The following is a 27,509-nucleotide window of genomic DNA, read 5'->3' as shown; positions in this document are numbered from 1 at the left end:
CTGGAGGAACGTTGTCCATGGGGTCGCGATGGGTCGGACACAACTTCACAACTAACAACAACAAAGTCCTTGACTTACAACAATTGAGCCCAAAATTTCTGTTGCTTGGTGAGACTTTAATTGAACTTTGCCCCATTTTACAACCTTTCTTCCAACAGTTGTTAAGTGAATCACTGCAGTTGTTAAGTGAGTAATGTAGCTGTTAAGTGAATCTGGGTTCCCCATTGACTTGGCTTGTCGGAAGGTCGCAAAAGGGGATCGCATGACTGCAATCGTCATAAATAGGAACCGGTTGCCAAGCATCTGAATTTTGATCACGGGACTGAATTTTGATCATGGTTGCAACGGTCCTAAATGTCAAAAACGATCGTGTCACTTTGTTCAGGGCTGCTGTAACTTTCAACGGTCACTAAATGAATGATTGTTAAGTCAAGGACTACCTGTAGGACAATTACGACTGTTGCAGTATTCCCACTGTCACGTGATCAAAATAAACATGGCGACTGACATGTATTTATGATGATCGCAGTGTCCTGGGGTCATGTGATCACCTTTTGTGACTTTCTGACAAGTATAGTAGTCAACGGGGAAGCCAGATTCACTTAACAACCGTGTGACTGACTTAACAACTGCAGTGATTCAATTTAACAACGGTGGCAAGAAAGGTCGTAAACTGAGGCGAAACTCACTTAACAAAACTGTCTCACTTAGCAATGGAAATGTTGGGCTGACTGTGGTCGTAGGTTGAGGACTAATCTGCCTGAATAAGCAGGAAAAGAAAAGCAAGATAAATCCAGATGCAACTGAAAGGAAACTCTGTAGTGTAAAGTTTCTGCTTTTAAATGGGTAATTTTTATAGATATTATTTTTCTGTCTTGTTTGCCTCATCGCAACCTTTAAGAGTTAGAGCAGTGATGGCTAACCTTTTTGCCGTCGCGTGCCAAAAGCGGGGGTCGCATGGGAGGGTTGTGTGTGCACATGCCCACACCCATAATTCAATATGCCCCACGCGAACCCCTCCGCGCGACCCCCACTTTTGGCATACAATGGCACGGTGGGCCCAGTAGGCCCCGTTTTTTGCCCTCCCCAAGCTCCAGAGCCTTTCTTGGAGCCTGGGGAATATAAAAACGCCCCCCCTCCCGGAGCCCCTCCAGAGGCCGGAAACAGCCCGTTTCTCGACTTCCGGTAGGCCCAAAAATCAGCTGGCCAGCGCGCACATGCGCACTGGAGCTGAGCTAGGGCAATACTCGTGTGCCCACAGATATGGCTCTGCATGCCACCTGTGGCACGCGTGCCATAGGTTCGCCATCGCAGAGTTAGAGAGTAAATTAATTCTTCTTTCTTGACATATTTATACATTTTTATTGTTGTCTTCTTCACTAATTTCTAAATTGGTTTGTTCATCCCTCACATAACAGCACACAAATATATACACACACACACATATATTTTACTTGCCTCAGCGGTAGAGGTGATGATATGGGCTGACTAAGAATCAGATTATCATGGGGTGATAGCTATAAAACAATAAAAGCATGGTTTTTATATTTACCTGAAGATTTAAATATAAAGCAATTTGTTTGTATAGAAAACATATTGCTGTCACAGAATTAATACCATTGCTGTAGGCTTGAAAAACTTAATGGTTAAATATGCAGATCTCTAATGTTAAAAAAAAAGTATAAAGATATATTAACGTGAAATAGATATTATGATTTGACTCCAGAATCTCAAGCAGCTTCAAGCGCTGTTCTATTAGCTCGCAAATTCTATAAAACTGGTTAAATAATTTATTACAGATGTCCTTTCCCCCAAAAAAATCCCAGGGCGTGCCCAGAAAAAATATGCAAGCTGAATATTTTAAAAACTGCCAGATATCTTTTTTGTAATTCACCTCCCACATCACATTCATTGCAGCTTTTAAACTTTAATACAGAATTGATTTTCATAATGGGAAAGCTTCCACCAATCAGACTGAATTGTGAAATGATTTAAAATAGCAAAAAAAAGGTATATATTTTTGGGTAGGATCCAAGAAAGTTTGAAAATAGAATTGAATTCTATATCAAAATGTGTCTGGGGTTTGTTTTTCAAAAAGTGATCCAGAAATATTTATCAGTGGACAGATTTAACATGCCAAATTTCTAGACAATGGGATTTTTAAAAATTAGTATCTGATACTCTTTGTTTTATAATGATGACATTGAGAAAAAGCCAATCATTTTCATTTACCAGCTGCTCCCAGGCCTAGATATATTTAAAAAGTAGATAATCTGACAAATAAGCAGCCTTGTAACATAAAAAGTGTGACTCATACACATTTCTTGATGACTTCCAGCATTGAGTAGCAAATTTGTGGTTCCAAGTCTGTAACATTTTTACAGTGCCTTTTATTTTTATTTTTTATTTATTTATTTATTTATTGCGATTTATATGCCGCCTTTCTCCCTAGGGACTCAAGGCGGCTTACAAAATGACAACTTCAATACAAATCACAATACAATACCAAATTAAAATCAGTAAGTGGAATTAAAGTAAAATTAAAATTTTAGTGGAACCTAGTCATCTGAATAAACGTATGAACAGAATGGAATAAATTTACACTTACCTGAACTAAAATCCTTGGTCTTTGTGGAGATGGAAAAGGAACCTTGTGCATAAAATGGGAAATATGCCTAAGGAGGGAATAATCACTTTGTCTTAAGGAAAATAAATAAATCAGCATTTTTTTATAGAACGCATGCTAGACTTTTAAGATATCATATTCAACAAGCTAAGAGAATATTCTTCAGAGTCTTGGTTTATTGCTTGCAAAGAGGTGCAGGTTTATAGCTTGCGAAGATTAAACCCATTTGAAACTAAGAAGAGATCTATCTATCTATCTATCTATCTATCTATCTATCTATCTATCTATATCTATCTCTCATCTATCTTTTATCTATCTCTCATCTATCTATCTCTCATCTATCTATCTTCTGTCTCTCATCTGTCTCTCTTCTATCTCTCATCTATCTCATCTATCTATCTATCATCTATCTATCTCTCTCATCTATCTTCTGTCTCTCTCATCTCTCTCATCTCTCTCTCATCTGTCTCTCTCATCTATCTCTCATCTATCATGTCTCTCATCTATCTCTCATCTATCTCTCATCTATCTCATCTATCTATCTATCTATCTATCTATCTATCTATCTATCTATCATCTGTCTCTCTCATCTATCTCATCTATCTATCTATCTATCTATCATCTATCTATCTATCATCTATCTATCTTCTGTCTCTCTCATCTCGCTCATCTCTCTCACCTATCATCTCTCTCTCATCTATCATCTCTCTCTCTCATCTCTCTCTCATCTATCATGTCTCTCATCTATCTATCTCTCATCTATCTATCTATCATCTCTCTCTCTCTCATCTATCTATCTTCTGTCTCTCTCATCTCTCTTATCTCTCTCTCATCTATCTATCATGTCTCTCTCATCTATCTATCATGTCTCTCTCATCTATCTCATCTATCTATCTATCTATCTATCTATCTATCTATCTATCTATCTATCTCTACATATCATCCATCTCTATCTATCTATCTATCTATATCCATCTATCTATCATCTATCTCTACATATCATCCATCTCTATCTATCTATCTATCTATCATCTAGGCTCAGAATCATACAGAAAACTAGACTCTGGCCAGTTTAGTAAGATCTCAGTTGCAGGCAGAGCTGAGGAGACAAACTGGGGAACAAACATCCCCAGTGTACTTTTGATGAGTCATAAAAAGTATTCTGAAGAATTTTGGTTGAACGGTTTGCACAAACACATTATAGTATCATCGATCACGTGAAAAGAAAAACAGGAGGACTCGGCTATGACCAGTATGCATTCCGTCAATATTTGCAGCTGAAATACACACACGAGATCTTGCTTCTAGATGTTGGCTTTTTATAACAGCAGTTAAATATAAAATGGATGGATTAAACCTCTGCTTGGCCCCAAACTCTAAAAGGCAATGGCAAAAAAGCCAAATATTTCCTTTCCTAACCCCAACAGAGATGTCACCGTATCATTGTTGAGTTCTGTCTCCCCACCGCTACCATGAAAGCTATCCCTAGAGCAGGGGTGTCAAACTCGATTTCATTGAGGGCCTCATCAGGGTTGTGTTTGACCTCGAGGGGGGGGCATGACCAGCTTGACATCATTCATGTTGGGGGCACCTGAGGTGGCCAAGTGGTAAAGCAGGACTTCCCTCAGACCCACCTTCACTCTCACTATAATCTCCTTCCTTCCTTCCTTCCTTTTTTCCTTTCCTTCCTTCCTTCTTTTTCCTTCCCTCTTCATTCTTTCTTCTTCCTTCCCCTCTTTCCTTATTTTTCTTTCCTTGCTCTCTTCCCTTCTTTTTCTTTGTCTTTCCCTTTCTTCTTTCCTGTCCCTTCTTGCATGTTTCTTTCATGCTGGCAAAGGGACAGCTTGCACGCTGTCCCTCTGCCAGCAAAAACGGAACTCGGGAGAGCCACGCGCAGCTCCCCGGGCCCCATTTTCTCTGCCAGCGAAAGCGGAGCTCTGGAGGGCCGCACACTATCAAGTTTGCGTTGATGCAGACCAGGAAAGGGAAAAAAGAATAATCAAATTTGAGGAGGGGACAGGATTTGGGGCGACCCCAGGCAGGCTTGCCCCAGTTACCAAGGGCATAGGCTGGCTCAAATGCCCTTCCCATTGAAACGATCAAAATTATGTATTACAATGACAGTTAATGATGATGTGTGGAACCCAAAATACCCCTCCAACTTACTTCTCAATAGGAAGGACGTGTGGACCCGATATTGAATAGCGGTAAAGAAAAGTGAGAAATTTCTTGAACGCGTCGAAGAATGGCCAGCGGGACAGCAGGCAAATGCACTTGTTTGTCTGAACGGTTTTGGAGCTGGGTATGGTCATGAAGCCCAGCTGAGACTTCTGTTTTTCTGTCAGGTTTTCCTCAGAGTATGTTTCGTAGAACTGAATGGCAGCACCGTAGACCTGCAAGTGACAGTACATTGAAATTTAAGTGACATGGGCAGTCTGCATCTGCCAAGTATTTCTTTCAGGCCTAAGACATTCAAATATATCTGCCACGGGAGACACTCAAATGTAAGGCATGTCTGCTGTAGACATGGCAAATGTAGCTTTTAGGAACCTGGAAAAATAAAAATAAGTTCTAGCCAAGTTCTACTCGCACACATGTAGTGGTATAGCAGCCGGCTAATGCATCACTTTTCAAAGAGTAATTGCAACCTAAGAATGGATCCCAATGAGCCTCTCCTTTTTTTCTTTTTTCAAAGACTTTGGATAGAATCCATCAAAAAATAATTTGGAAGAAATTTGGGGGGGGGGGGAATGGAGGAAATAGGACCTCCTCGTTTCCAGGAAGAAAACTTACAGATTAACAGAGTTGGAAAGGACCTTGTAGGTCATCTAGTCCAACCCGCCCAGTAGACCCTACACCATTTCTGACAGATGGCAGTCCAGTCTCTTCTTGAAAGCCTCCAGTGATGAAGCTCCCACAACTTCCAAAGGCAACTTCTGTTCCATCGGTTGATTGTTTTTACTATCAGGAAATTTCTCCTCATTTCCAAGTTGAATCTCTCCTTGGTCAGTTTCCATCCATTATTCCTTGTCTGGCCTTTGGGTGCCTTGAAAAACAGATTGACCCCCTTCCTCTCAGTGGCAGCCCCTCAAATATTGGAAGACTGCTATCATGTCTCCCCTGGTCCTTCTCTTCACTAGACTAGCCAGGCCCAGTTCCTGCAACCGTTCATCATATGTTTTAGTCTCCAGGCTTTAATCATCTTAGATAGATTCAGATTAACAGAGTTGGATGACCTTATACTGTAGGTCATCTAGTCCAACCCCCCCCCTCACCTAAGCAGGAGATCCTACACCATTTCTGACAGATGGCAGTCCGGTCTCTTCTTGAAAGCCTCCAGTGATGAAGCTCCCACAACTTCCAAAGGCAACTTCTGTTCCATTGATTGTTCTCAGAAAATTTCTCCTTATTTCCAGGTGGAATCTCTCCTTGATCAGTTTCCATCCATTATTCCTTGTCTGGCCTTCAAGTGCCTTGGAAAATAGCTTGACCTCCTCCTCTCTGTGGCAGCCCCTCAATTATTGGAAGATGCTATCCTGTCTCCCCTGGTCCTTCTCTTCACTAGACTAGCCAGGCCCAGTTCCTGCAACCATTCTTCATATATTTTAGCTCTTTGTGCTCTTCTTTGCACTCTTTCCAAAGTCTCAACATAACACAATAACAGAGTTGGAAGGGACCTTGTAGGTCATCTAGTCCAACCTCCCGCCCAAGCAGGAGACCCTACTACACCATTTCTGACAGATGGCAGTCCAGTCTCTCCTTGAAAGCCTCCAGTGATGAAGCTCCCACAACTTCCGAAGGCAACTTCTGTTCTGTTGGTTGATTGTTCTCACTGTCAGGAAATTTCTCCTTATTTCCAGTTTGAATTTCCAGGTTGAAAAGCAATTCTAACAGCAAAATGCTATAATCACATTTCATTCTACACTTTGTAAAGTTGCTCCTGCTCAAACGGACAGCAGAGAGCGATCCTCTTGTCACCCAAACTGAAGCAGCAAATTGTTTTGACAAGGATTCGGACAGACTGACAAACTCAAAATGTGTAAGGATGTTTCTGTATACAGGTAGTCCTCGACGTACGTCCACAACGAGCCCAAAATTTCTGTTCTTAAACCAGACAGTTGTTAAGTGAGTTTTGGCCCATTTTACGACCTTTTTTTTGCCACGGTTGTTATGTAAATTGCTGCAGTTGTCAACGTAATAACACGGTTATTAAGTGAATCTGGCTTCCTCCTTAACTTTGTTTGTCAAGAAGGGGATCACATGATCCCATTATAAATATGAGTTGATTGCTAAGCGTCTGAATCACGTGGGGATGAATCCACGGGGGATGCTGCAACTGTCGTTAAGTGTGAAAAATTTATCGTAAGTCACTTTTTTCAGTGCCACTGTAATTTTGAACAGTCACTAAACAGATGGTTGTAAGTCGAGGACCAGCTGTATTTGTATGAGCCAAAAAGAAAATAGATGGCTGGACAGATGCACTGAATGTAGCAAAGAGACAAGAAAAGAAAAAAAAAAGAATGAATGGCTGCATAACAAGGGAAAAAGTGAACAAATGGTCACTTTAGAAAAAGCATCCAGCCTTCCAGCTCTTTTGACTAACTGACCAAACGCAGAAAAAAAGAGAAACAACAAACACCGAAGTGGATTTGCAGAAAAAATTGCAGACGGCAGGAGACATTTGTGCTTCAGTTTGCGAGGCAAAGATTCATCCCCAGCAGCCTGCATTCAACAGGGAAGGGACAGAGGGCAGAAAACATCCTGCAGAAAGGAGAAACTCCACAACACAGTCCTTTCAGCAATTCCAAGAAGGCTCCACATCCATTGGCACTACTCAAGTGAGCTTGAGGACACAGATAAACCTCCAAGTGGCCTCAACAACCCTCTTTTGTTGTTGTTGTTGTTGTTAGTTGTGAAGTCATGTCCGACCCATCGCAACCCCATGGGCAACATTCCTCCAGGCCTTCCTGTCCTCTAGAGTCCATTTAAGCTCACCCCGACTGCTTCAGTGACTCCATCCAGCCACCTCGTTCTCTGCCGTCCCCTTCTTCTCCTTTTGCCCTCTATCATTCCCAGCATTCGGCTCTTCTCCAGGGAGTCCTTCCTTCTCCTTAGGTGGCCAAAGTATTTGAGTTTCCTCTTCAGGATCTGGCCTTCTAAAGAGCAGTCAGGGTTGATCTCCTCTAGGACTGACCGGTTGGATCGCCTTGCAGTCCAAGGGACTCACAGGAGTCTTCTCCAGCACCAGAGTTCAAAGGCCTCCATTCTTTGACGCTCAGCCTTTCTTATTTTTCAGAGAAAAATTGCAGGCTACAGGAACCATTTGCATACTCAGGTGACCCTGAGGACACAGATAAACCTCCAAGTGGCCTCAACGACTCTCTAAAAGGATGCAAATGACCAGCTGTCTGCAAGGAGTATCAATCCTTCCATTCCCCACCATTCAGTCAGAGCTGAAGAAGCTTCTTGGATGAGAAGTGAAACGTCTTCAAAGAAAAACCAAGAAAGTCCAGTTGCCTCCTGAAAAAAAGCACCTTTGGGACAACCATGACCTGGATGACGGAGTATCTCCATGGACAGCAAAATGACAGTTGAGGATAAATGGATCGTACCTTTTCAGCTGAGGCTCCAGTGAGCACAAACGTAGAAAACACTGGGAGGGGATATTTGCTGTTGGAGGGCCAGCATTCAATTGTTGCCCCCATTGGCAGACAAAAGAGAGGGACTGACTCTGGTAGAGAAAATGAATCGTAGTCTTTTTCTGGATATCTGCATATGAGACCTAGAGGAAGCAATTTTCCGTGTCACTCAAAGTTTATATACATAAGGAAAAAAACCTAAAATATATATGAACTCTAATCATCATCTTAATTTAACGACCCCATAATCCCTTGCGAGATGGCAACTGAATGGAGCTAGCAGAGTGTTTTAATGGCCGGATGCCCTTCCCGTCGCCAATGCAGAGTTTTGTTCAGCAGATATATTCTCTGTGTGCCCAGAGAGAAATATCTGCCTCTAACTAGGATCGAACTCACAGTCTCCTGATTGTGAGGCGAGAGCTCCACCTCTAGGCCACCGCACCATATATGAACTCTAATGCAGGGGTCTCCAACCTTTTAAGACTTGTGGACTTCAACTCCTAGAATTCCTGGCTGAGGAATTCTAGGAGTTGAAGTCCACAAGTCTTAAAGTTGCCAAGGTTGGAAACCTCCGTTCTAATGCCTATAGAAATAAACAGTTTTCAATTTCTCTACTTCTTCTGTACTAATACTTCCGTGTCAGAAGCACTGAAGTGGTAAAAGGATCTGTTGGTGACATCATCGTTGCCCAGGGGATGCCCAGTTGGGGGCTCCTTTTGTGTCCCTGCAAAGTTGCCCACCTTCGTGGTACATATTTATCTACTGTCCATCGACCCACTTTCAAACTGCTGGGTCGGCGGAAGCTGGAGCATGCACCAGGAGCTCACCCCGTCCCACAGCAGAACGGGTCTCGAATGCAAGTCTGAGTGTTCTAACCTCATGAGTCACCCGCTCCTTCTACTTCTCTGTAGAAAATAGTAATCATTTGAATTCATTCTGATTCAAAATTAAGACCCAATGAATAGATCAGAGGCCTGAATTTGAATATTTGCCTGAATTTGCCTAATTTCTTTTGTTTATTCATTTTTCTATAGCTGCCCTTGTCAATCCAGCTGACTCTTAATTTAGCTAAATTTGATTAGTTTTAACACTGGTTGTAACTTCTGTGGATGAGTTCATTGTTGTGCAATCTCAAGACAGTTGGTTGCTTTGTGATTCAGCGTGTTGTGCAAATTCAGGTGGCAGGATTAATCAATACAAGTAACCTTAAAATTAACCAAGCTTCCTATGTGCAAACACAGCCACAAAATAACATCGTACCTGTTCCGCACAAGCTATAGTTTAAGCCTGCTTCTTCTGACCACTGTGAGAATGAAATTCACGAAAAACTGAACAGGTAAGCTCAAACCCAACAGGTAGCCTAATTACTGTGCCAGGAATATTCATTTGTGTTTATAATATTTAAAATCAAACCCCTTGTAGATGTTTGAAAACATCTTCAACTAGAGCAAATGAGGAAAATTCAAAGTCCGATGTGGCTTAATTTCCCATTGCTTATTTATTCACTACAGGTAGTCCTCGACTTACGACTATGATTGAGCCCAAAATTTATGTTGTGAAGCGAGACATTTGTTTAAGTGGGTTTTGCCCCGTTTTACAACTTTTCTAACCACGCTTGTTAAGTGAATCGCTGCAGTCATTAAGTTAGTAAAACGGCTGTTAAGTGAATCGGGCTTTCCCCATTGACTTTGCTTGTCAGGTGGCAAAAACTGTTCATGTGACACTGCTACTGGCATGAATATGAACCAGTGGCCAAGCGTCCAAATTTTGATCACTTGACCACAGGGATGCTGCAATGGTCAGAAGTGTGAAAAAAAGGCTCGCAAGTTGCTTTTTTCAGTGACTTTGTAACTTTGAACAGTCACTAAACAAACAGTTGCAAGTCGAGAATTGCCTGTATTTATAGTTTTCAAGGTGGGACGCAATGGCTGAGTGGCTAAGACGCTGAGCTTGTCAATCAGAAAGGTTGGCAGTTCGAATCCCTAGTGCCGCATAATGGGGTGAGCTCCCGTTATTTGTCCCAGCTTCTGCCAACCTAGCAGTTTGAAAGCACGTAAAAAAATGCAAGTAGAAAAATAGGGACCACCTTTGGTGGGAAGGGAACAGCGTTCCATGCGTCTTTGGCGTTGAGCCATGCCGGCCACATGACCACGGAGAGGTCTTCGGACAGCGCTGGCTCTTCGGCTTTGAAACGGAAATGAGCACCGCCCCCTAGAGTCGGGAACGACTAGCACAGATGTGTGAGGGGAACCTTTACCTTTATAGTTCTCAAGGCAGTCTTTTAAATTATGTAATCTTCAGTACCAGTACAGATCTTTAGCCGAATTCACCATGCAAAAGAAAATGTGCCATATTTATCTTATGACACAAATATGTATGCCACCTGATTCACTGGTACAGGATGTAATTAGAGCATCCTTGGCAAATGACACTCTAGCATTTGTCTCTGCACTTCCTGTGTTGAAGGTGGTCCTAAGGCATTCTGATCCAGTCTTAAATATCTGAGCAAAGACGATGCCTCTGCTAAGCTATAACTGGAAGTTTAGTTTAATAATGCCATTGCTATCCACTACGTCTCATCCTGTCCTCTGAATAACCAGTAGATGAGTCTGTTCCAGCTTCTGCATGACATCACTTCAGATGCATGAAGACAGTCATAATGTCTCCCCTTTGGTTTTTCTGATCTTTTTTTTTTTATTAGTCATATTTCTCTGCCGCCCACTCTCCGAGGACTCTGGGTGGCTTACACCAAAGACAGTATACCAAATAGCATATTGCCCCCAACAATCTGGGTCCTCATTTTACCCACCTCGGAAGGATGGAAGGCCGAGTCAACCTTGAGCCGGTGAGATTTGATCCGCTGATCTGCTGAACTAGCAGTCAGCTGAAGTAGCTGCAGTACTGCACTCTAACCACTGCGCCACCTCAACTCTAGATTGTGATATACTCAAATCTGTCACCTATTCTTTGTGTTGGTTTACAAACACTAATTTTTCTGACTGGCTGCATCATCATCATCTTCAGCCAAATTATGTCGACTGGCGACTCCCAGGGGGAGAGCCTTCTCTGTGCGGGCTCCAACCCTTTGGAATGAACTGCCCCCGAAGATACGGAATATCCCTGATCTCCGTGCTTTCCGCCATGCCCTCAAGACCCTGATGTTCCAACAGGCGGGGCTAAACATACAAACATGCGAATGATTTTTTAAATGTTATCTAATTCTGGGTTTTATTTAATTGACTAAACTAAGTGGCAATTTTAATTAGCAATTTTATGATGTTTGTGTGTCTATGTTTTTCTTGACTGTACACCGCCTTGAGTCCTACGGGAGAAAGGCGGTATAGAAATATAATAAATAAATAAATAAATAAATAAATAAATAAATAAATAAATAAATAAATAAATAAATAAATAAATAAATAAATCTTGGCTACATTTCGGTTTCTAGAGGTTCTTCTAGAGCAGGAGTGTCATGGCGGCGTCATGTGACATATCGGGACTTCCCCCCCCTTTGCTAAAACGGGCATGGGCGTGGCCAGCGCGTGACGCATCTGGCCCGTGGGCCGGGAGTTTGACAGCCCTGTTCTAGAGGTTAAGACCCTAACCAGAGAAACGTGACCCATGGTAGCGCAGTGATCAGAATGCAGGATTACAGGCTGACTCTGCCCACTGTCAGGAGTTTGATCCTGACCAGCTCAAGGTTGACTCAGCCTTCCTTCCTTCCGAGGTTGGCAAAATGAGGACCCCAGGTTGGGGGCCATATGCTGATCTTGTAAATGGCTCAGATAGAGCTATAAATCAGGGGTCCCCAACCTGTGGGCCACGGCCCACTAGTGGGCCGTGAGGGGCTTGCAAACGGGCCGCAGAAACAGCTGGTGAGCTCACAGGCACTTGCGCGAGCAGTGTGTGAGCACGCACATGCATGCTCCATTTTAAATGCACAGCAGACACGCATGCACACCGCTTGCGCAAATGGAGTTGCGTGTGCCGCTCGTGCAGATCCCTCCCCTCTTCTCTCCTAACCCTCCGCCACTCCATAAAGCCAGAAATGTTGGGGAACTCTGCTATAAAATACTATGGAACAGTGTAGAAGTCTAAGTGCTATTGTTATCATCCGACTGGAACCATTTCTCATGAACTGGAGATATAATGCTTCGTGGTTCTTTCTCATTAATTGGAGATTATGCTGAGCAGCCTAAGATTTCATGAGCTTTGTTGGCATCTGCATCACACCGCTGGCTTATGTTCAGTGTAATTATCCAGGACTCCTAAATGTGGGTTTTTTGTTTTTTTTTTTACATGTCAAGACAAATATCCTTCTGGCAAGCTGAGTTTCTTCCATCCCTTTGATGTCCTCCAATTTATTTATTCCTTTTGTTTCGGAATCTGTTTAGCCTACATTCATGGCATTCAAAGGCCTAAAAAAAACCCCACTAACTCTTTCAAAAAAGGAATAACATTTTTTAAATTATTGTGGACATCACAACTATGACCGGGGTAGATGTCATGTTCGTTTATCTCTTTAGAAGGCTGATCTTTGAATAATTTATTCTAGAACTCCTGCAGGCTTTCAAATCCTTGCTTATGTTATATTAATTGAGCCCAATTTCCCCTGTGGAACCAAACAGATATAAATCAAGGGTTAGTTTATTTGAGTTATTTACTGATGAACTGACCAATAAATGCAGGAGTAACTTCTTAAGTTGTCAGTAATATATCCACAGAAAAGGAGTATAAAATAATTTGTTTTTACTCAAGACGTTGAATTTGATTCAAGTTTGGTGATTTAAGAATTTTATATCTGGATGTCTGTGTACTCATTTCATGGCTGCTACTCAATCTCCATTGTTTTGACTAGCATTATTTTTCACACTGCTATCATTATTATCTTAATAACAAGTGTGGGTGGTAAGATGTGTATCTATTTGGCAACCAAACAGGGCCACCCAGCTGTAAGAGTCGAGGTGGCGCAGTGGTTAGAGTGCAGTACCGCAGCTACTTCAGCTGACTGCTAATTCAGCAAATCAGCAGATCAAATCTCACCGGCTCAAGGTTGACTCAGCCTTCCATCCTTCCGAGGTGGGTAAAATGAGGACCCAGATTGTTGGGGGCAATATGCTATTTAGTATACTGTCTTTGGTGAAAGCTGTCCAGAGTCCTCAGAGAGCGGGCGGCATAGAAATATGACTAATAAAAATAAATAAATAAAGACTGTGGCTTATGCAGCTATCAGATTACTAGAAATTCAAAATAAAAAGGGGGAAATGCTATTAGAATAGTTTAACAAAGAATTATATACTGTGTTTCCCCGAAAATAAGACCCTGTCTTATATATTTTTTTGAACCCCGAAATAAGTGCTTGGCCTTATTTTCGGGGAGGTCTTATTATTTTGGGGCGCGTGGAGCAAGATGGGGCTCCTCTTGCCGTCTTACCTGATTTCCAGCTCTGCCTCCCTAACCCTAACCAGAGGAAATCGCAGGGACCGGCTGCGCTTGCGTTTAAATATTTTCAGGGACGACTTATTTTCCGGGGGGGGGGGGGCTTATTTTAGCGCATGCGCTCAAAAGCTTGATTGGGCTTATTATCAGGGGATGTCTTATTTTTGGGGAAACAGGGTATAGTTATGTATAGAGGGAATCTTTTTGAATTTGTCAGGACATTCAGCTCTGTAAGACGTTCAAAGCCTTTTCCTGGCCTTACCTCTAAGGAAGACTCGCCCCAAAAAACTTCCCATTAGAAGATTAGACCTGGCATATAATTAGATCAGAGGTCTCCAAACTTGTCAGCTTTTAGACTTGTGGACTTCAACTCCCAGAATACCTCAGCCAGCAGAGCTTGAAGTCTTGAAGTCCACAAGACTTAAAAACTGACAAATTTAGAGATCCCTGGATTAGATTAAGATTAAGGTTAGACCTCACATGACCAAGGTCCCATCCAACCTTATCATTCTATGTTCTGTATCTTTTTCAATGGTATTCTTTTTTTTAAAAGTATCTTTTAAAATATATGTTTGTTTACTTCTTATTGCAGTTGACTGCCTCAAACAATTGACTGAACCGAAAGGTGGGATATCAATGGAATAAATGAAAATAGCAATTAAATAAAATCCTTGAAAACTGCAATCAGTGGAATTTTGGATGCTGCCCTGTCTCCAAATGCACGTAATGAATCTGTGTCACGTGAATTTGTAGAGCTCAGAGGAGCTGCGGTTGCATTATTTCATTATCCAAAATATTTTGAGAAGCCAGTTGACAAATTCCATGCCCTAACTTCAGGTAGCAATTTTTAAATACTGGTTGTATCAGATAGCACGGCTACTTTTACGATGCTCCTAACTTTTCCCATGAGTTCAACTCTACTACTTCAGCTGTGCTACTCTACAGGAGCACGGTCAGAAAATTCAGTTTGACATTTTGCTCAGTGGATTACATACTATACTTTAAATCTCTGAAGTATTTCAACAGACTTGTCCAGGCAGGCTCTGTAGGAAAAAAAATAGGGCTATTTCTGTGCTTGGCTGTTTATACTTGTATGCCTCCAGAGTTCCACAATTAAGTTTTCTTTTGTTTTCTTCTCAAACTTAAGAACAGCTATAGAGACCCTTGACACTGAAGTATCACTACTAGAATTCCCTTGTAGGTATGCTGGGGGAAGAGTGGCTGTTTGGGACTGCCTAAATCTAAATTCCACTGTATGGAATGCTTCATACAGTTCTGGTCACCACGATATAAACAAGATTCTGAAACCCTAGAACAGTGTTTCTCAACCTTGGTAGCTTGAAGATGGGTGGACTTCAACTCCCAGAATCCCCCAGCCAGCGCTGCTGGCTGGGGGATTCTGGGAGTTGAAGTCCACCCATCTTCAAGCTTCCAAGGTTGAGAAACACTGCCCTAGAAAGACTGCAGAGAAGAGCAACAGAGATAATAAGGGGTCTGGAGGCTAAAGCATACGATGAACTATTGGGGAATTAGGTAGATCTAATCTAATGAAGGCAAGGGCTGACTTGACAGCACTCTTCCAATATTTGAGGGCCTCTCACAGAGAAGAAGGGTCGACCTATTCCCTAAAGTGCCTGAGGGCAGGACAAGAAGCAATGGGTGGAAGATCATTAAAGAGAGACCCAACTTAGAACTAAGGAGGAATTCCTTGACATTGACAACAAAAATCAGTGGAACGGCTTTCACCAGAAGTTGTGAGTGCTCCATCACTGGAGGTTTTTGGCCAGAATGATACAGGGTCTTCTGCTTGAGCAGGGGGTTAGACCAGTAGACCTTCAAGGTCCCTTCCCATTCTTGTTATTCTATGTTCTATATTCTAAACATGTTAGATTAACAGAACATAATAACAGAGTGGGAAGGGGCTTTGAAGGTCTTCTAGTCCAACTCCCTGCTCAAGCAGGAGACCTTATACCATTCCAGAAAAGTGGCTGTCCAGTCTCTTCTTAAAAGCCTCCAGTGATGGAGCACCCACAACTTCTGAAGGCAAGCGGTTCCACTGGTTTATTGTTCTCACTGTCAGGTAATTTCTCCTTAGTTCTAGGTTGCTTCTCTCCTTGATTAATTTCCATCAATTGCTTCTTGTCCTGCCTTCAGGTACTTTGGAGGTTGACCCCCTAGGTTGACATGAAACCATAACATGTAATCCCAGACCCAGAAACCTTTTTTGAAATGAATCGACCATGCTTACCTGCTTTGTATGATATGGTGTTTGTTTTTGCCACAGATTTCTTATAACACAAGTAGGCAGATAATCCCCACTGTGGAAACATAACATTGGAAAGGGCAGATTAGCATTCTAGGCCATGTAGAAAAACAATGTTCCATTCTAGGTAACGTAGAAACCAGGGTGGATTTGATTTAAATCGAGTTGATTTAAATCACAATTTAAATCACTAGTAAAAAGGCTTGATTTAAACCAACTCGATTTAAATCAAAATTTTTAAAGAGCAGCTGTCATCTCTGCTACTCCTTTGACCCGCTGTTGACTCACCGATAGTCCCAGTGTTGCAGAATATACAGCCTGGTGCTACATAACTAAGGTCCATTTCATGCTGAATAAACTAAATTATTTATGTATCTTAAATAGAAAACTATCTTGCGATAGATTTTTACCCCAAAAGTTTTTTATTAAAATAAATTCGATAAAAATAAAAAAAATCCGATTTAAATAAAAAAAATCTGATTTTTTTTAATTTTTTTTAAAAAATCATTGATTTTTATCCACCCTGGTAGAAACAAAATGTTGGATCGCAAAATGTTAAACAAATTTGATAACACAAGCTATGTTCCATAAAATGCTGTTTCTTTAAACCAACTTTTCTAATTACAAATGGAAAGTGTTCAACGATCATATGAAATAATTTATTTTTTCATATAGGTAAAAGATAGCAACCTTTCCCCCCCCTCCCTTCTTTTTATTGGATTCATGCTGATTTAAATCTTTTGGGGCAATGCTTAGTTCTCCTAACTTGCAATTACTCACTCTAGGATCCACTTTTAGCAAAAAAAATATTATGCAATTCAATGATTTATGTGCAATACTAACTTATTTCTGCTGCTAGCAACATGTCTATGCAAACAAAACATTTACGGTAGCCCACTAAATGTTGCCACACATTTAAATTCCAGGGCAGACCAGAAGTAAAGGGGAAAGGGATGCCAACAAAAGCATTTTGGACAGAGACATTTTGGGTGGCAAAAGGCATGTTTTCATGTATTATGTGCATGATAAAATGTACCTTTGATTTAGCAGTCAGAACTAAATTATAAACTAGCTAAGGACATCGAGAACAGGCAACAAACAAAATTTCCATTAACTGCAAGGGCATAGTAAGATAACTATGGTGAATATGAAATTGTACAACATCCAAACCTGTAAAAATAATCATGAAGAGGCATCTTCATAATCAACCACTTATACTCAACACATTTTATCTAAGTTCCCCCAGTTCTAACATCTCATGAACTGATACCACTATTTCATTTTTTAAAGAGCTGTTGTCTAAGTTAGCCTTTCTCAGTATTGTGCTTTCGACAAAGTGTCTAAAAGACTGGCTTCTTTTCTTTTCTGTCATCTAAAACAGCCTACAGGTAGTCCTTGACTTATGGCCACAACTGAGCCCAAATTTTCCATTGCTAAGCAAAACATTTGTTAAGTGAGTTTTGCGCCATTTTACAACTTTTCTTGCCACAGTTGTTAAGTGAATCACTGCAAATATTAAATTTCTGTATTTCGAAATGCAGAGTATCAGGGGAGTCCTAGCCATTCTTATCACAGAATAGCATGATAAACTTTGAAATAATAGAAACCACTGCCAAAACACGATATACTATACAATATAAAGGCTGGAAATCTATGGTGTTGTTGTAAGGTTTAGTAGCAAAGGCTATCTGGAATCTAGAGGATACAAACAAAAATAAAATAAAATAGGCTTTGAAGACATTTCATTCCCAAAGATTAACTTGCTAATGAAGCTCAGTACGGACCTCAGGACCAGCAGTAAAATGAGTTCAATGAAGAGACTATAATCATAAAAGACCCATATAATTTAAACCTGTAAGAAATGAATCATACTAATGAATTTATTAGTATTATATCTATGCAGTTGGATTCAATATTTTAAATTTCATATATATATGAAAAGTTCAAATAACAAGATATTTGCAAGATATAAATATGGGCAGGAGGACCTATAATCACACTTTGCATTACTTCTTGTACAAGTATCCATTTAACAGAAACATTTATTACATGGGAAGAAGTTATGCCTGCTTAATTTTTTTGTAATTTTAAAATGAATAAGGTTGCTGTTTTACTCTGTCACCATAATTTGTTCTGATCACTGTGATTGGAACAATAAGTAAGCTCTTAGTAATTAGAAATAAAATTTAAAACTCAAATGTGTTGATCATGCTTCTCTTTCAGCTGTCAAAATGCACGGGTTTTGCCTTTTTTCTAAGAAATGACCTAAAACCACATTTTATCATTTAAAAGCAGCCCTAAAGAATAGGGAGATAAGGAAATCCTGCAGATTAACACATAGGAAGACTAGCAACGCTCTATGAAAATGTTTATTTTCAAAAATAAACTATTAGCTTCCATTCTTTTGAAGAAGTCCTTTTGACGCAACTGACTGTTGAAACAGGTTTTCATTTTCTACAACCCAGAAAATCAGAAAATAAGTAACATCTGATAGTTTAATTCATGCCTTTAAACCAGTGAATCATTTCAGAACCGTTAATAGTTAATACAAAGAAGATAATGAAAACCTTCTGTCCCATTGCTTGAAGCTAGGAATTGGTAATTGCCGGACGCTGATTTAAAAAATAATATTTGCACTTGAAATATTAGCCATTAAGGGCAATATTCATGAAAAATCTCTTAGTATCAGATGCTAAATGCAAATCAGGAGAAATCAGTATGAATACAGCAGGATATGTCAGTGCTTCTCAACCTGAGTAAGTTTAAGAGGGGTGGACTTCAATTCCCAGAATTCCCTAGCCAGGACCCCCATGGCTGTTTGGAGAATTCTGGGAACTGAAGTCTTAAACTTACCCAGTTTGAGAAACACTGCTTTATGGCATTCAAGAACAGACAACATTATAACACAACCAAGTAACCAAGAGTAGAACAATAGTTGCTCACTCATCAAGAGAAGCACAGGAAAACCCAGCCCCACCTAGCTAAAATCCCTATAATAATTCAGAATATTAAGATTTATTGTTTATTTATTTATTGGTTCAATTTATATGCCGCCCTTCTCCGGAGACTCAGGGCGGCTTACAATGCATTAAGCAATAGCCTTCATACTTTTGTATATGCCTGCTTAGTAGGGCTTTCGGGGCCCCCCTAAACAGTGTTCTTTTTATACAAAGTCATCTTATTGCCCCCATAATCCGGGTCCTCATTTTACCTACCTCGGAAGGATGGAAGGCTGAGTCAACCTTGAGCCTGGTGAGATTTGAACTTGCAGTAATTGCAGGCAGCTGGCAGCTAAGTGCTACTTAACAGCACTTTAGTCCACTGCACCACCAAGGCTCCTTAAAGATGAATTAACGGACCCTCATCTATGCTATACATTATGACAAGTATTATAAATCCACTGGGGGGGGGAGAGAAAAAAACCCCCTCAAATTCAGAAATCACCTTACCATGCTATTGTTCAGATTCTTGTCAACTTTGCAGAAGGTGTGTGGCGGGGTTTCCCCCTTGCTTGGGATAATGATGCAGATGTCTGTGACCGCCAAGGTGTTTTGGGTCATGTTCTCCAAAGCTCTCCGATACGTTAGGTACACTTTCTGGGACGAGGCACCGCTGCTGATATTTGCAGGGCGGCCAGACGGAGTGGTCTGGATGATTTCGCATCCCTGTTTCAACCTCTCTTTCCCGTCGTATAAAACCCTAGGCGGGAGACAAATGAAAAGCAAGTACGTAAGCACTGCTGTGGCACGGAGCAAATTCAGCCCCGATAGAACCAGCACAATCCCAGATCTCCCCTACAGCAAGGGTGTCAAACTCGATTTCATTGAGGGCCACATCAGGTAGTCCTCCAGTTATGACCCCGATTGCGATCAGAATTTCCTTTGCTGAGCGACCAGTTGTTAAATGAGTTGTGCCCAGATTTATGATTTCTCGCCACGGTGGCAAAAAAGCAAATTGGGATGCTGTCATGAAGCGAACCACGCAATCGTTAAGCCGATTCCACTTCCCCCATAAACTTGGCTTGTCGGAAGCCGGTTGGGAATGTTGCAAAGGGCGATCCCATGACTCGGGGATGCTGCGACCGTCATAAATACCGAGTGCCTGAATTTTGATCATGTGACCGTGGGGATTTTGAGACGGTCGGAAGTGCGAGGAGCGACTGTGAGTTAAGTTTTTTCAGTTCCATTGCACCTCCAAATAGTCGCTTAAAAAAATTGTAACTTGAGGATTACCTGTACACCATTTCAGTCAGAATCTGTAACATACTCAAACTCAAATGCCGAATATAGGCATTTTTGCAAATAAATATGTTTTCTAGGGACGTGGTGGCTCAGTGGCGAAGACGCTGAGCTTGTCCATCAAAAGGTGGAAAGTTCAGCGGTTCAAATCCCCAGTGACACATAATGTGGTGAGCTCCCATTACTTGTCCCAGCTTCTGCCAACCTAGCAATTCGAAAGCACATAAAAAAAATGCAAGTAGAAAAACAGAGACTACTTTGGTGGGAAGGTAACAGCGTTCCGTGCGCCTTTGGTGTTGAGTCATGCCAGCCACATGACCACAGAGACATCTTCGGGCAGCGCTGGCTCTTCGGCTTTGAAATGGAGATGAGCACCGCCCCCTAGAGTTGGGAACGACTAGCACCTATGTGCGAGGGGAACCTTTATGTTTTCTAGTTTTGCCACCAAGCAGTATCTAATGGCCCATCAGGTTTATAATTTACACATTACTATTATCATCTGAAGAAGGGAAAACCAAAAGAGCAGGATCACACTAAATGCAGACTCTTATACCATAATGTCCTCACTGTGGCCAACGAGAGGCCAAAGGGAAGTCCATAAACAGGGCCCTCAACCTTCCTCTTAGGTTTCTCAGCTACAAGTACAGGTAAATAGTGGGAAACTTGCTGACCCCAAACCAAGAGAAATATATATTAGCTGCTGATGGTTTCTCTTTGGTGTTGTCAAGTCTCCAAATTGATGGCTATCCTTACATCTTGAGCTACATATCTATGTAACCAAGTCCTTTTGCTTATCCTGATTTTCCCACTAATGGGTGTTCTGGGACAACCACAGATTGTCATGTTTTTGAGAAAGGAAGAAACTCTTCTCCTTATGACCGAATCTTTTTGACAGCCATTTTATGCTTTTAGTATCTTTTATGATATGTGGTATTTGAATTACACCTAATATTCTAAATCATCATCTGCACCATAAATTCGATTAGGATATTATTAATATTGACAGTTTAATTTTTTATGCCTTTCTCAACAACCTCCCGGAGAGAATTTACATTTTTCATAGCAATCAAATCCTGAGTCAGTTTTTCACGGAGTTATTCATCATCATGTCAAGCCAATCGATTCTTGCTCAGATCTCTTGCTTTTACGTTAGACTTCCCCACCTCCCTAATGTGCATTACTTTGTCAAGGTAAAGGTTTTCCCTGTCCAGTTGTGTCCAACTCTAGAGGACAGTGGTCATCTCCCTTTCTTAGCCAAGGGAGCCAATATTGTCCAAAGACAATTCCATGGTCATGAGGCCAGCATGACTAAACACCGAGGTGCACAGAGCGCTGTTACCTTCTCACCAAAGTGGTACCTATTTATCTACTCACATTTGCATGCTTTCGAACTGCTCAATGGGGAGGTGTCAACTTCAAAACGTACCTATGCTATTGCAACCATGTTTTCGTTTCTCATCTTGCCACAGACTATGGGGTGAGGGAGAGGTTTGGAATGCTAGTCCCAGACGGCAACGAGAAATTGTTCTGTCTCCCTTCCTCACACAGGCAAACGTAATACCAAGCACACCTGCCAATATTTTATTAGGTATTCAGATTAGAATTCCTGGCAGACCAAGGTTTTGGCAGCAAACTGCCGAATGCCTGCCAAGACCGTTTTCACTCCCATAAAGCAGAAGAGGACTTATCTTCAGTCTGTTCCAGGAGCAACAAATTATCCATGAGACAAGAGTTTAGTCAATGTTCAGTCCAAAATATATCCAAGCCGAATTTCAGAGATCACAATGTGACTTTCAGGGTTTAACTTTGTCCGTCACAAAACCTGAAGAGCAATCCCACCCACTTTTATTCCTGGTGGGGCGTGGCTCCGTGACTCAGCTCAATCTCTGGCCCTCCCATGCCTCTTCCGTTGCTGCACACGCTTCTCCCTCCGACGCTGCCTGGGATCAAGCCAGGATTCATCATCCTCGCTCCCTATCAATTGGTGCTCTGATATGCCTTCCTCCTGGCACATCCCAGGCTGTTCCTCCTGGCCTTCGGATGGAACCTGAGGCATTGCCAGAAAGGAGGGTCCTGGAGAGGGAGGCCTTGTCAGTTCCTCCCCATCACCTTCTGAGCCCTCCTCCTCTGTTAGGACAGGCTCGGGAGTCGGGGTCACACAGACCCCGACTCCTGAGCCTGTGGGAATCAATGTCATCCCAACAGATGTTTGGCAAGGACTTGAAAGAGTTGCCATAGAGACACCACAGCACCTAACTGGACAATGTGACCTGGCCGAAGGAGGGGAAGAGAAGAATCTATTCTTTAATTAGGTGAAAACTGCGAGAAATAGCTAGAGTTGGTTTTGCTTCATGCGTGCCGAAATGATGTACTCTGTTAGGAAATGACTATTACCTAACTTGTTGGGTTGGCAATATATAAACCATCAATGTAGCTTTAAGACTTCTGTATTGCATCAGACTGTGTCCTGATTGGTTAGCTCTGTAGCCAATCTCCTTAAAGGGGAACTAGAAACATGGTTTGTTTCTCTTTGCTGTTCTTACTCTCTGAATATCTCTGTATGCTACTGTTTGCAAATTGTGAATGACTACTGTTGTGGCCCCGCCCTCTGAGCCTGTCCCATCGGAGGAAGAAAGCTCCGAGCATGAGGAAGAGGAGTCAGCCAGGCCTCCCTCTCCAGGCCCCTCCCCTCTGGCATTGTCTCAAGTGCCGGTCGAGGGAGAGGAGACAGCTGATTCGAATCAAAGTGATAATGAAACATCATTCCTGGACGCACGCCTCCGAAGGCGTGATAAACGTTTGCAGCAGCTTAGGAGGCGTGCTAGGGATTAGAACTGAGTCACTGGACCACACCCCAGAGACTATATAATAGAGGGTAGTGGTCAAAGGATCCTTGTGACGAACAAAGTAAACCTTGGACAGTCACTAAAGCCTCGTCCAGAACTGCTGGGAGGAATATTATTTCTGTTTGGACTTTCTTGAACGTTCGTATCTTATCTGTCTGTTTGTGAAAATAAAGTCCCTTGGCAGACGGTGTGTCTATCGCTGCCAAGAGGGAGATAAGAACTGGGTGCGTTCCAAAGTGTTTCCTTAACCCTCGGCTGGCTGTGTTGTGTGTGTGTGGGGACGGGGACAGATCAGACTACGACGACTGGTAAGAAGACTTTGTTATTGGATTATCCCTGGACTGTCGTTTTGATATCTCCTGCTTTATATGGGTATGACCTGGACTGTTTATTGGATTGTGCCTTACTATTTCCTAAAAGTAAACACAACTCAGTGTATCTGTGTGTTGGCTGTGTTTATTCGTAACTATTCTCAATCGCTTTCATGTACACACCCTTGCTACTCAAGGGTCACTCTGCGAATTCCTTAACATACTCAATAAAGTTGTGCTTAAAGAGATCGGATTGTCTCAATTTGCTGGCTTGGTTGGGTTCGTCAGTCGGAACCTTGACAGCAGGAGCTGAGGCAGGAATGGGAGTTCACCCCATTATGAGGCACTCGGGTGACAAACCCGGGCCAAGCTTTCCAGCTGACAAGCTCAGCATCTTCATCTGCTGAGCCATCGTACCACCCTGGATTTTATTTTATTTTATGCTTGATTATATCACACTACAAATTACATGAGAATATAAAATTTATACATGGGCAAACTTTACAAACTAAACTTCAGTTCGTTTAAAACAAAACAGGTAGACTGCTAACTCAGATTGGGCAAAGCTATACATACATATGCATAGGTGTGTTGTAAATCAAAGGTCCAGGCTTTTGCTCTGATCAAAGATGTCTCTCTCGCTCTTGCAGAGAGCTTTATTTTTTATACAGTTTTTACAGGCAGACAAAAAGGCAGGCAAGCAACAGCATCCTAATTGGTAGAAACTATTCACCCCCCTCTGAAGATGCCATCCTCTGAAGGCAAGGTGAGATAATGCAGATCAGAGCCAAAATGAGATCATACAAGCAGGCAAGATCCACAGCGCATGAGCTAAGGCAGTGTGCTGCTCTCAGCCTGGCACAATGATCTTTGACCTACCTCTGCATAGGTGGAAACAATTCACAATGGTGATTTAACTAAGAAGTCTTAGGTATCTTGAAATCTGCCTATCCAAAGGATAATTCCATTTTACATTTGCTCATCCAAACTGTGTAATCTTCATCTGAGACTCTCCCAAGAGAGGCCAACCTGACACCTACATTATGATCATTCCAGCATCATGGTAAAAAATCTTCTGCAATTTTCTCAGGTCTCATAGTGATAGACTGTGATTTTGCTGCTTGTTTTGTAATCAATTTATCAGCTCTTATCGCTGCTGCTGAACATTTTATGTCCATAACGCTGCTTTTTTTGTTGGTTTCAGTTGGTTTATTTTATACATACGTTTTACACACACACACACACACACACACACACACACACACACACACAATGAAATTATGATAACTGGGCAGTTTAAAAATGCAAGAGATGAACAGATCAATAGATGTCCTATCACTTTTCTGAAATAGCTGTGTTTCATTTTAAAATCAAGCATCTCTCCATAGTGGCTTTAAGTCAGCTACCACTTAAATAGAAAAATCATTATATTGTATTTTTCTCCTTTTGGCTCATCGCTTATTTCCTCCCCTCCCCATTTAAAAACTAGGACTATGAAAGCAGGGCCTCCCTCCTAAAGTGTTTAATACTACCTCCTTCAAAAATATATTCAAATACCAGTACTTGAGGGCAGTGGCGGAATTCCAACTTGTTTACTACCGGCGTGGCTTGGTGGGTGTGGTTTGGTGGGCGTGGCAGGGGAAGGATACTGCAAAATCTCCATTCCCTCCCCACTCCTGGGGGAAGAATATTGCAAAATCTCCATTCCCTCCCCACTCCTGGGGGAAGAATATTGCAAAATCTCCATTCCCTCCTCACTCCTCTGGTCAGCCAGAGGTGGTATTTGCCGGTTCTCCAAACTACTCAAAATTTCCGCTACTGGTTCTCCAGAACCTGTCAGAACCTGCTGAATAGCACCCCTTCTTTTTTTTTTTTTTTTAATTTGATTTATATGCCGCCCTTCTCCGGAGACTCAGGGCGGCTTACAGTGCGTTAAGCAATAGCCTTCATACTTTTGTATATTTATACAAAGTCAGCTTATTGCCCCCACAAACTGGGTCCTCATTTAACCTACCTTAGAAAGGATGGAAGGCTGAGTCAACCTTGAGCCTTGGAGAGATTCGAACCAGCAGTAAATTGCAGGCAGCTGTGTTAATAACAGGGTGCTTTAAACCACTGTAGTACCAAGGCTCTCTTCTTGAGGGACGGTCAAAAAAAAGACGGGGTCGACCTATTCTCCAAAGCAACTGAGGGCAGGTCAAGAAGTAATGGATGGAAGCTCATCAAGGAGAGATCCAACTTGCAACTAAGGAGATTTCCTGACCATGAGAATGATCGATCAATGGAGCCACTTGCCTCCTGAGGTTGAGGGTGCTCCATCACCGGAGGTTTTTAAAAAATGAAATTGGACAGCTGTTTGTCTGGGTTGGTATAAGAGCTCCAGCCTTCGGTAGGAGGTTGGACTAGAAGACCTCCAAGCTCCCTTCCAACCCTATGATTTTGTGATTCCATGAAAAAGCTCAGAGTAACTGTTTCAAAGACTTTCTCCGGTTGCTTCGTTTGAATAGTGATCTCAGTAGAAGCGAGTATGGATATACACCAAATGCGAGAAAGCCATCAACACGGCCGCATTTATCCTCCTGAAGGATGCAGCTGCTTTAAAGCTCCAAATGCAGGTGTTTTATTCTCCTGACATACGTTACGAAAGCTTTATTTCAAATTCTTTGCCCAACCTATTCAAAACACCTTCTATTTCATTCCCTACGGACGCTATCTGCCATATTAAATCCTCCTCCAATTCCTGCCAGGCTTCCCCAGAATAATAAACTAGTAAGGAAAAACTGACTTACCCCAGATCTGTAAGTGGGGGTTTGTCCCTTCCTCTCCTGTAGCACATATATATTTGGGGTCCCATGAGGCTGCCATTGTTGAGATCAGCAGACAGTCCTGACGGAGTGACATCGATGCATTTGTATCCAGGAGGGACCTCTTCCCCAAGAGATTTAATTATTACCGCCACATCTGTGATTGGTTCTTTGGGCTTTGCGAGCTTATGACAAGCATCGTTGAAGTGAATTTCTTCCTCAAGTGGTTTAGAAATATCGGTTAATCCCGCCACCACAAAATAGTCAGCAACCCGAGATCCTCTGTCTTCCATCTTCCATTCCAGAAAGTTCTATCTGGTGAAGGATTAAAAACAACAAATAAATAAATAAATAAATAAATAAATAAATAAATAAATAACATAGTCAAGTTGACCATATGGAAGTATCCCTTAAAACCAGCAACTTTCGAGAACTATTACATGTTTGAGGGATGACTCGGCCATGTTCAGTTTAATGTAAAAGAGACTTTTTTCCCCTCCCCTCATCATGGAATAAAAATACACTTCAGGATTTCAGGATTTGGTTATACACTCAGGTTCCAGCTCCATTACAGTATATAAAGCCCAGATATGTCAATTTATCAACAGACTAGAAGTATAAAGGGCTTATCTAGCTGTGAACTCAAAACCCTCACATACTGCACACGGACAGTTCTTTTTTGCAATAACAACAGAATTACTTATCAAGATATTCACTTTTCAGCCTTTTGCCTAAGATTAATCATAGTGTACACCGGTGTAAAAGTGCGCATAGTGAAGGCGATGGTTTTCCCAGATGCAATGTAGGGCTGTGAAAGTTGGACCATAAGGAAGGCTGAGCGCCAAAGAATTGAGGCCTTTGAACTCTGGTGCTAGAGAAGACTCCTGCGAGTCCCTTGGACTGCAAGCTGATCCAACCAGTCAGTCCTAGAGGAGATCAACCCTGACTGCTCTTTAGAAGGCCAGATCCTGAAGAGGAAACTCAAATCCTTTGGCCACCTAAGGAGAAGGAAGGACTCCCTGGAGAAGAGCCGAATGCTGGGAATGATAGAGGGCAAAAGGAGAAGAAGGGGACGGCAGAGAACGAGGTGGCTGGATGGAGTCACTGAAGCAGTCGAGGTGAGCTTTAATGGACTCTAGAGGACAGGAAGGCCTGGAGGAACTTTGCCCATGGGGCTGTGATGGGTCAGGCACGACTTCGCAACTAACAACAACAACAACAACACTGGTGTTTCTCAACCTGGTCGACTTTAGCATGTGTGAACTTCAACTCCCAGAATTCCCTAGCCAGCATAGAGGAACTAAAGCCCACGTGGTTTTAGAAACGATTGAGAAACGTATGTT

The 27,509-nt window shown here is 41.9% G+C and overlaps 1 protein-coding gene across 2 annotated transcripts in view; it reads right to left on the bottom strand.

The window, feature by feature from the left end:
• Window positions 1-26,459, bottom strand: part of DENND4A (DENN domain containing 4A) — an 81,975-nt gene extending 55,516 nt beyond the window's left edge. For both annotated transcript variants that reach the window (XM_070953790.1, XM_070953791.1), the window contains exons 1-7: window positions 26,152-26,459; window positions 19,417-19,666; window positions 15,953-16,022; window positions 8,239-8,408; window positions 4,793-5,019; window positions 2,609-2,675; window positions 1,459-1,517 (exon numbers count right to left, since the gene is read on the bottom strand). In XM_070953790.1, coding sequence (XP_070809891.1) covers window positions 1,459-1,517; window positions 2,609-2,675; window positions 4,793-5,019; window positions 8,239-8,408; window positions 15,953-16,022; window positions 19,417-19,666; window positions 26,152-26,459 — 1,151 coding nt within the window. The remainder of the gene's footprint in view (window positions 1-1,458; window positions 1,518-2,608; window positions 2,676-4,792; window positions 5,020-8,238; window positions 8,409-15,952; window positions 16,023-19,416; window positions 19,667-26,151) is intronic.
• Window positions 26,460-27,509: the final 1,050 nt, after the last annotated feature.

This window comes from Pituophis catenifer, unplaced genomic scaffold (genome assembly GCF_029215685.1).
Source record: "Pituophis catenifer annectens isolate HBS135680 unplaced genomic scaffold, rPitCat1.0.hap2 SCAF_14, whole genome shotgun sequence".
Lineage (NCBI taxonomy): Eukaryota > Metazoa > Chordata > Lepidosauria > Squamata > Colubridae > Pituophis > Pituophis catenifer.
Note: the sequence above shows the minus strand (reverse complement) of the source record. Positions and strands in the feature narration are given on the sequence as shown.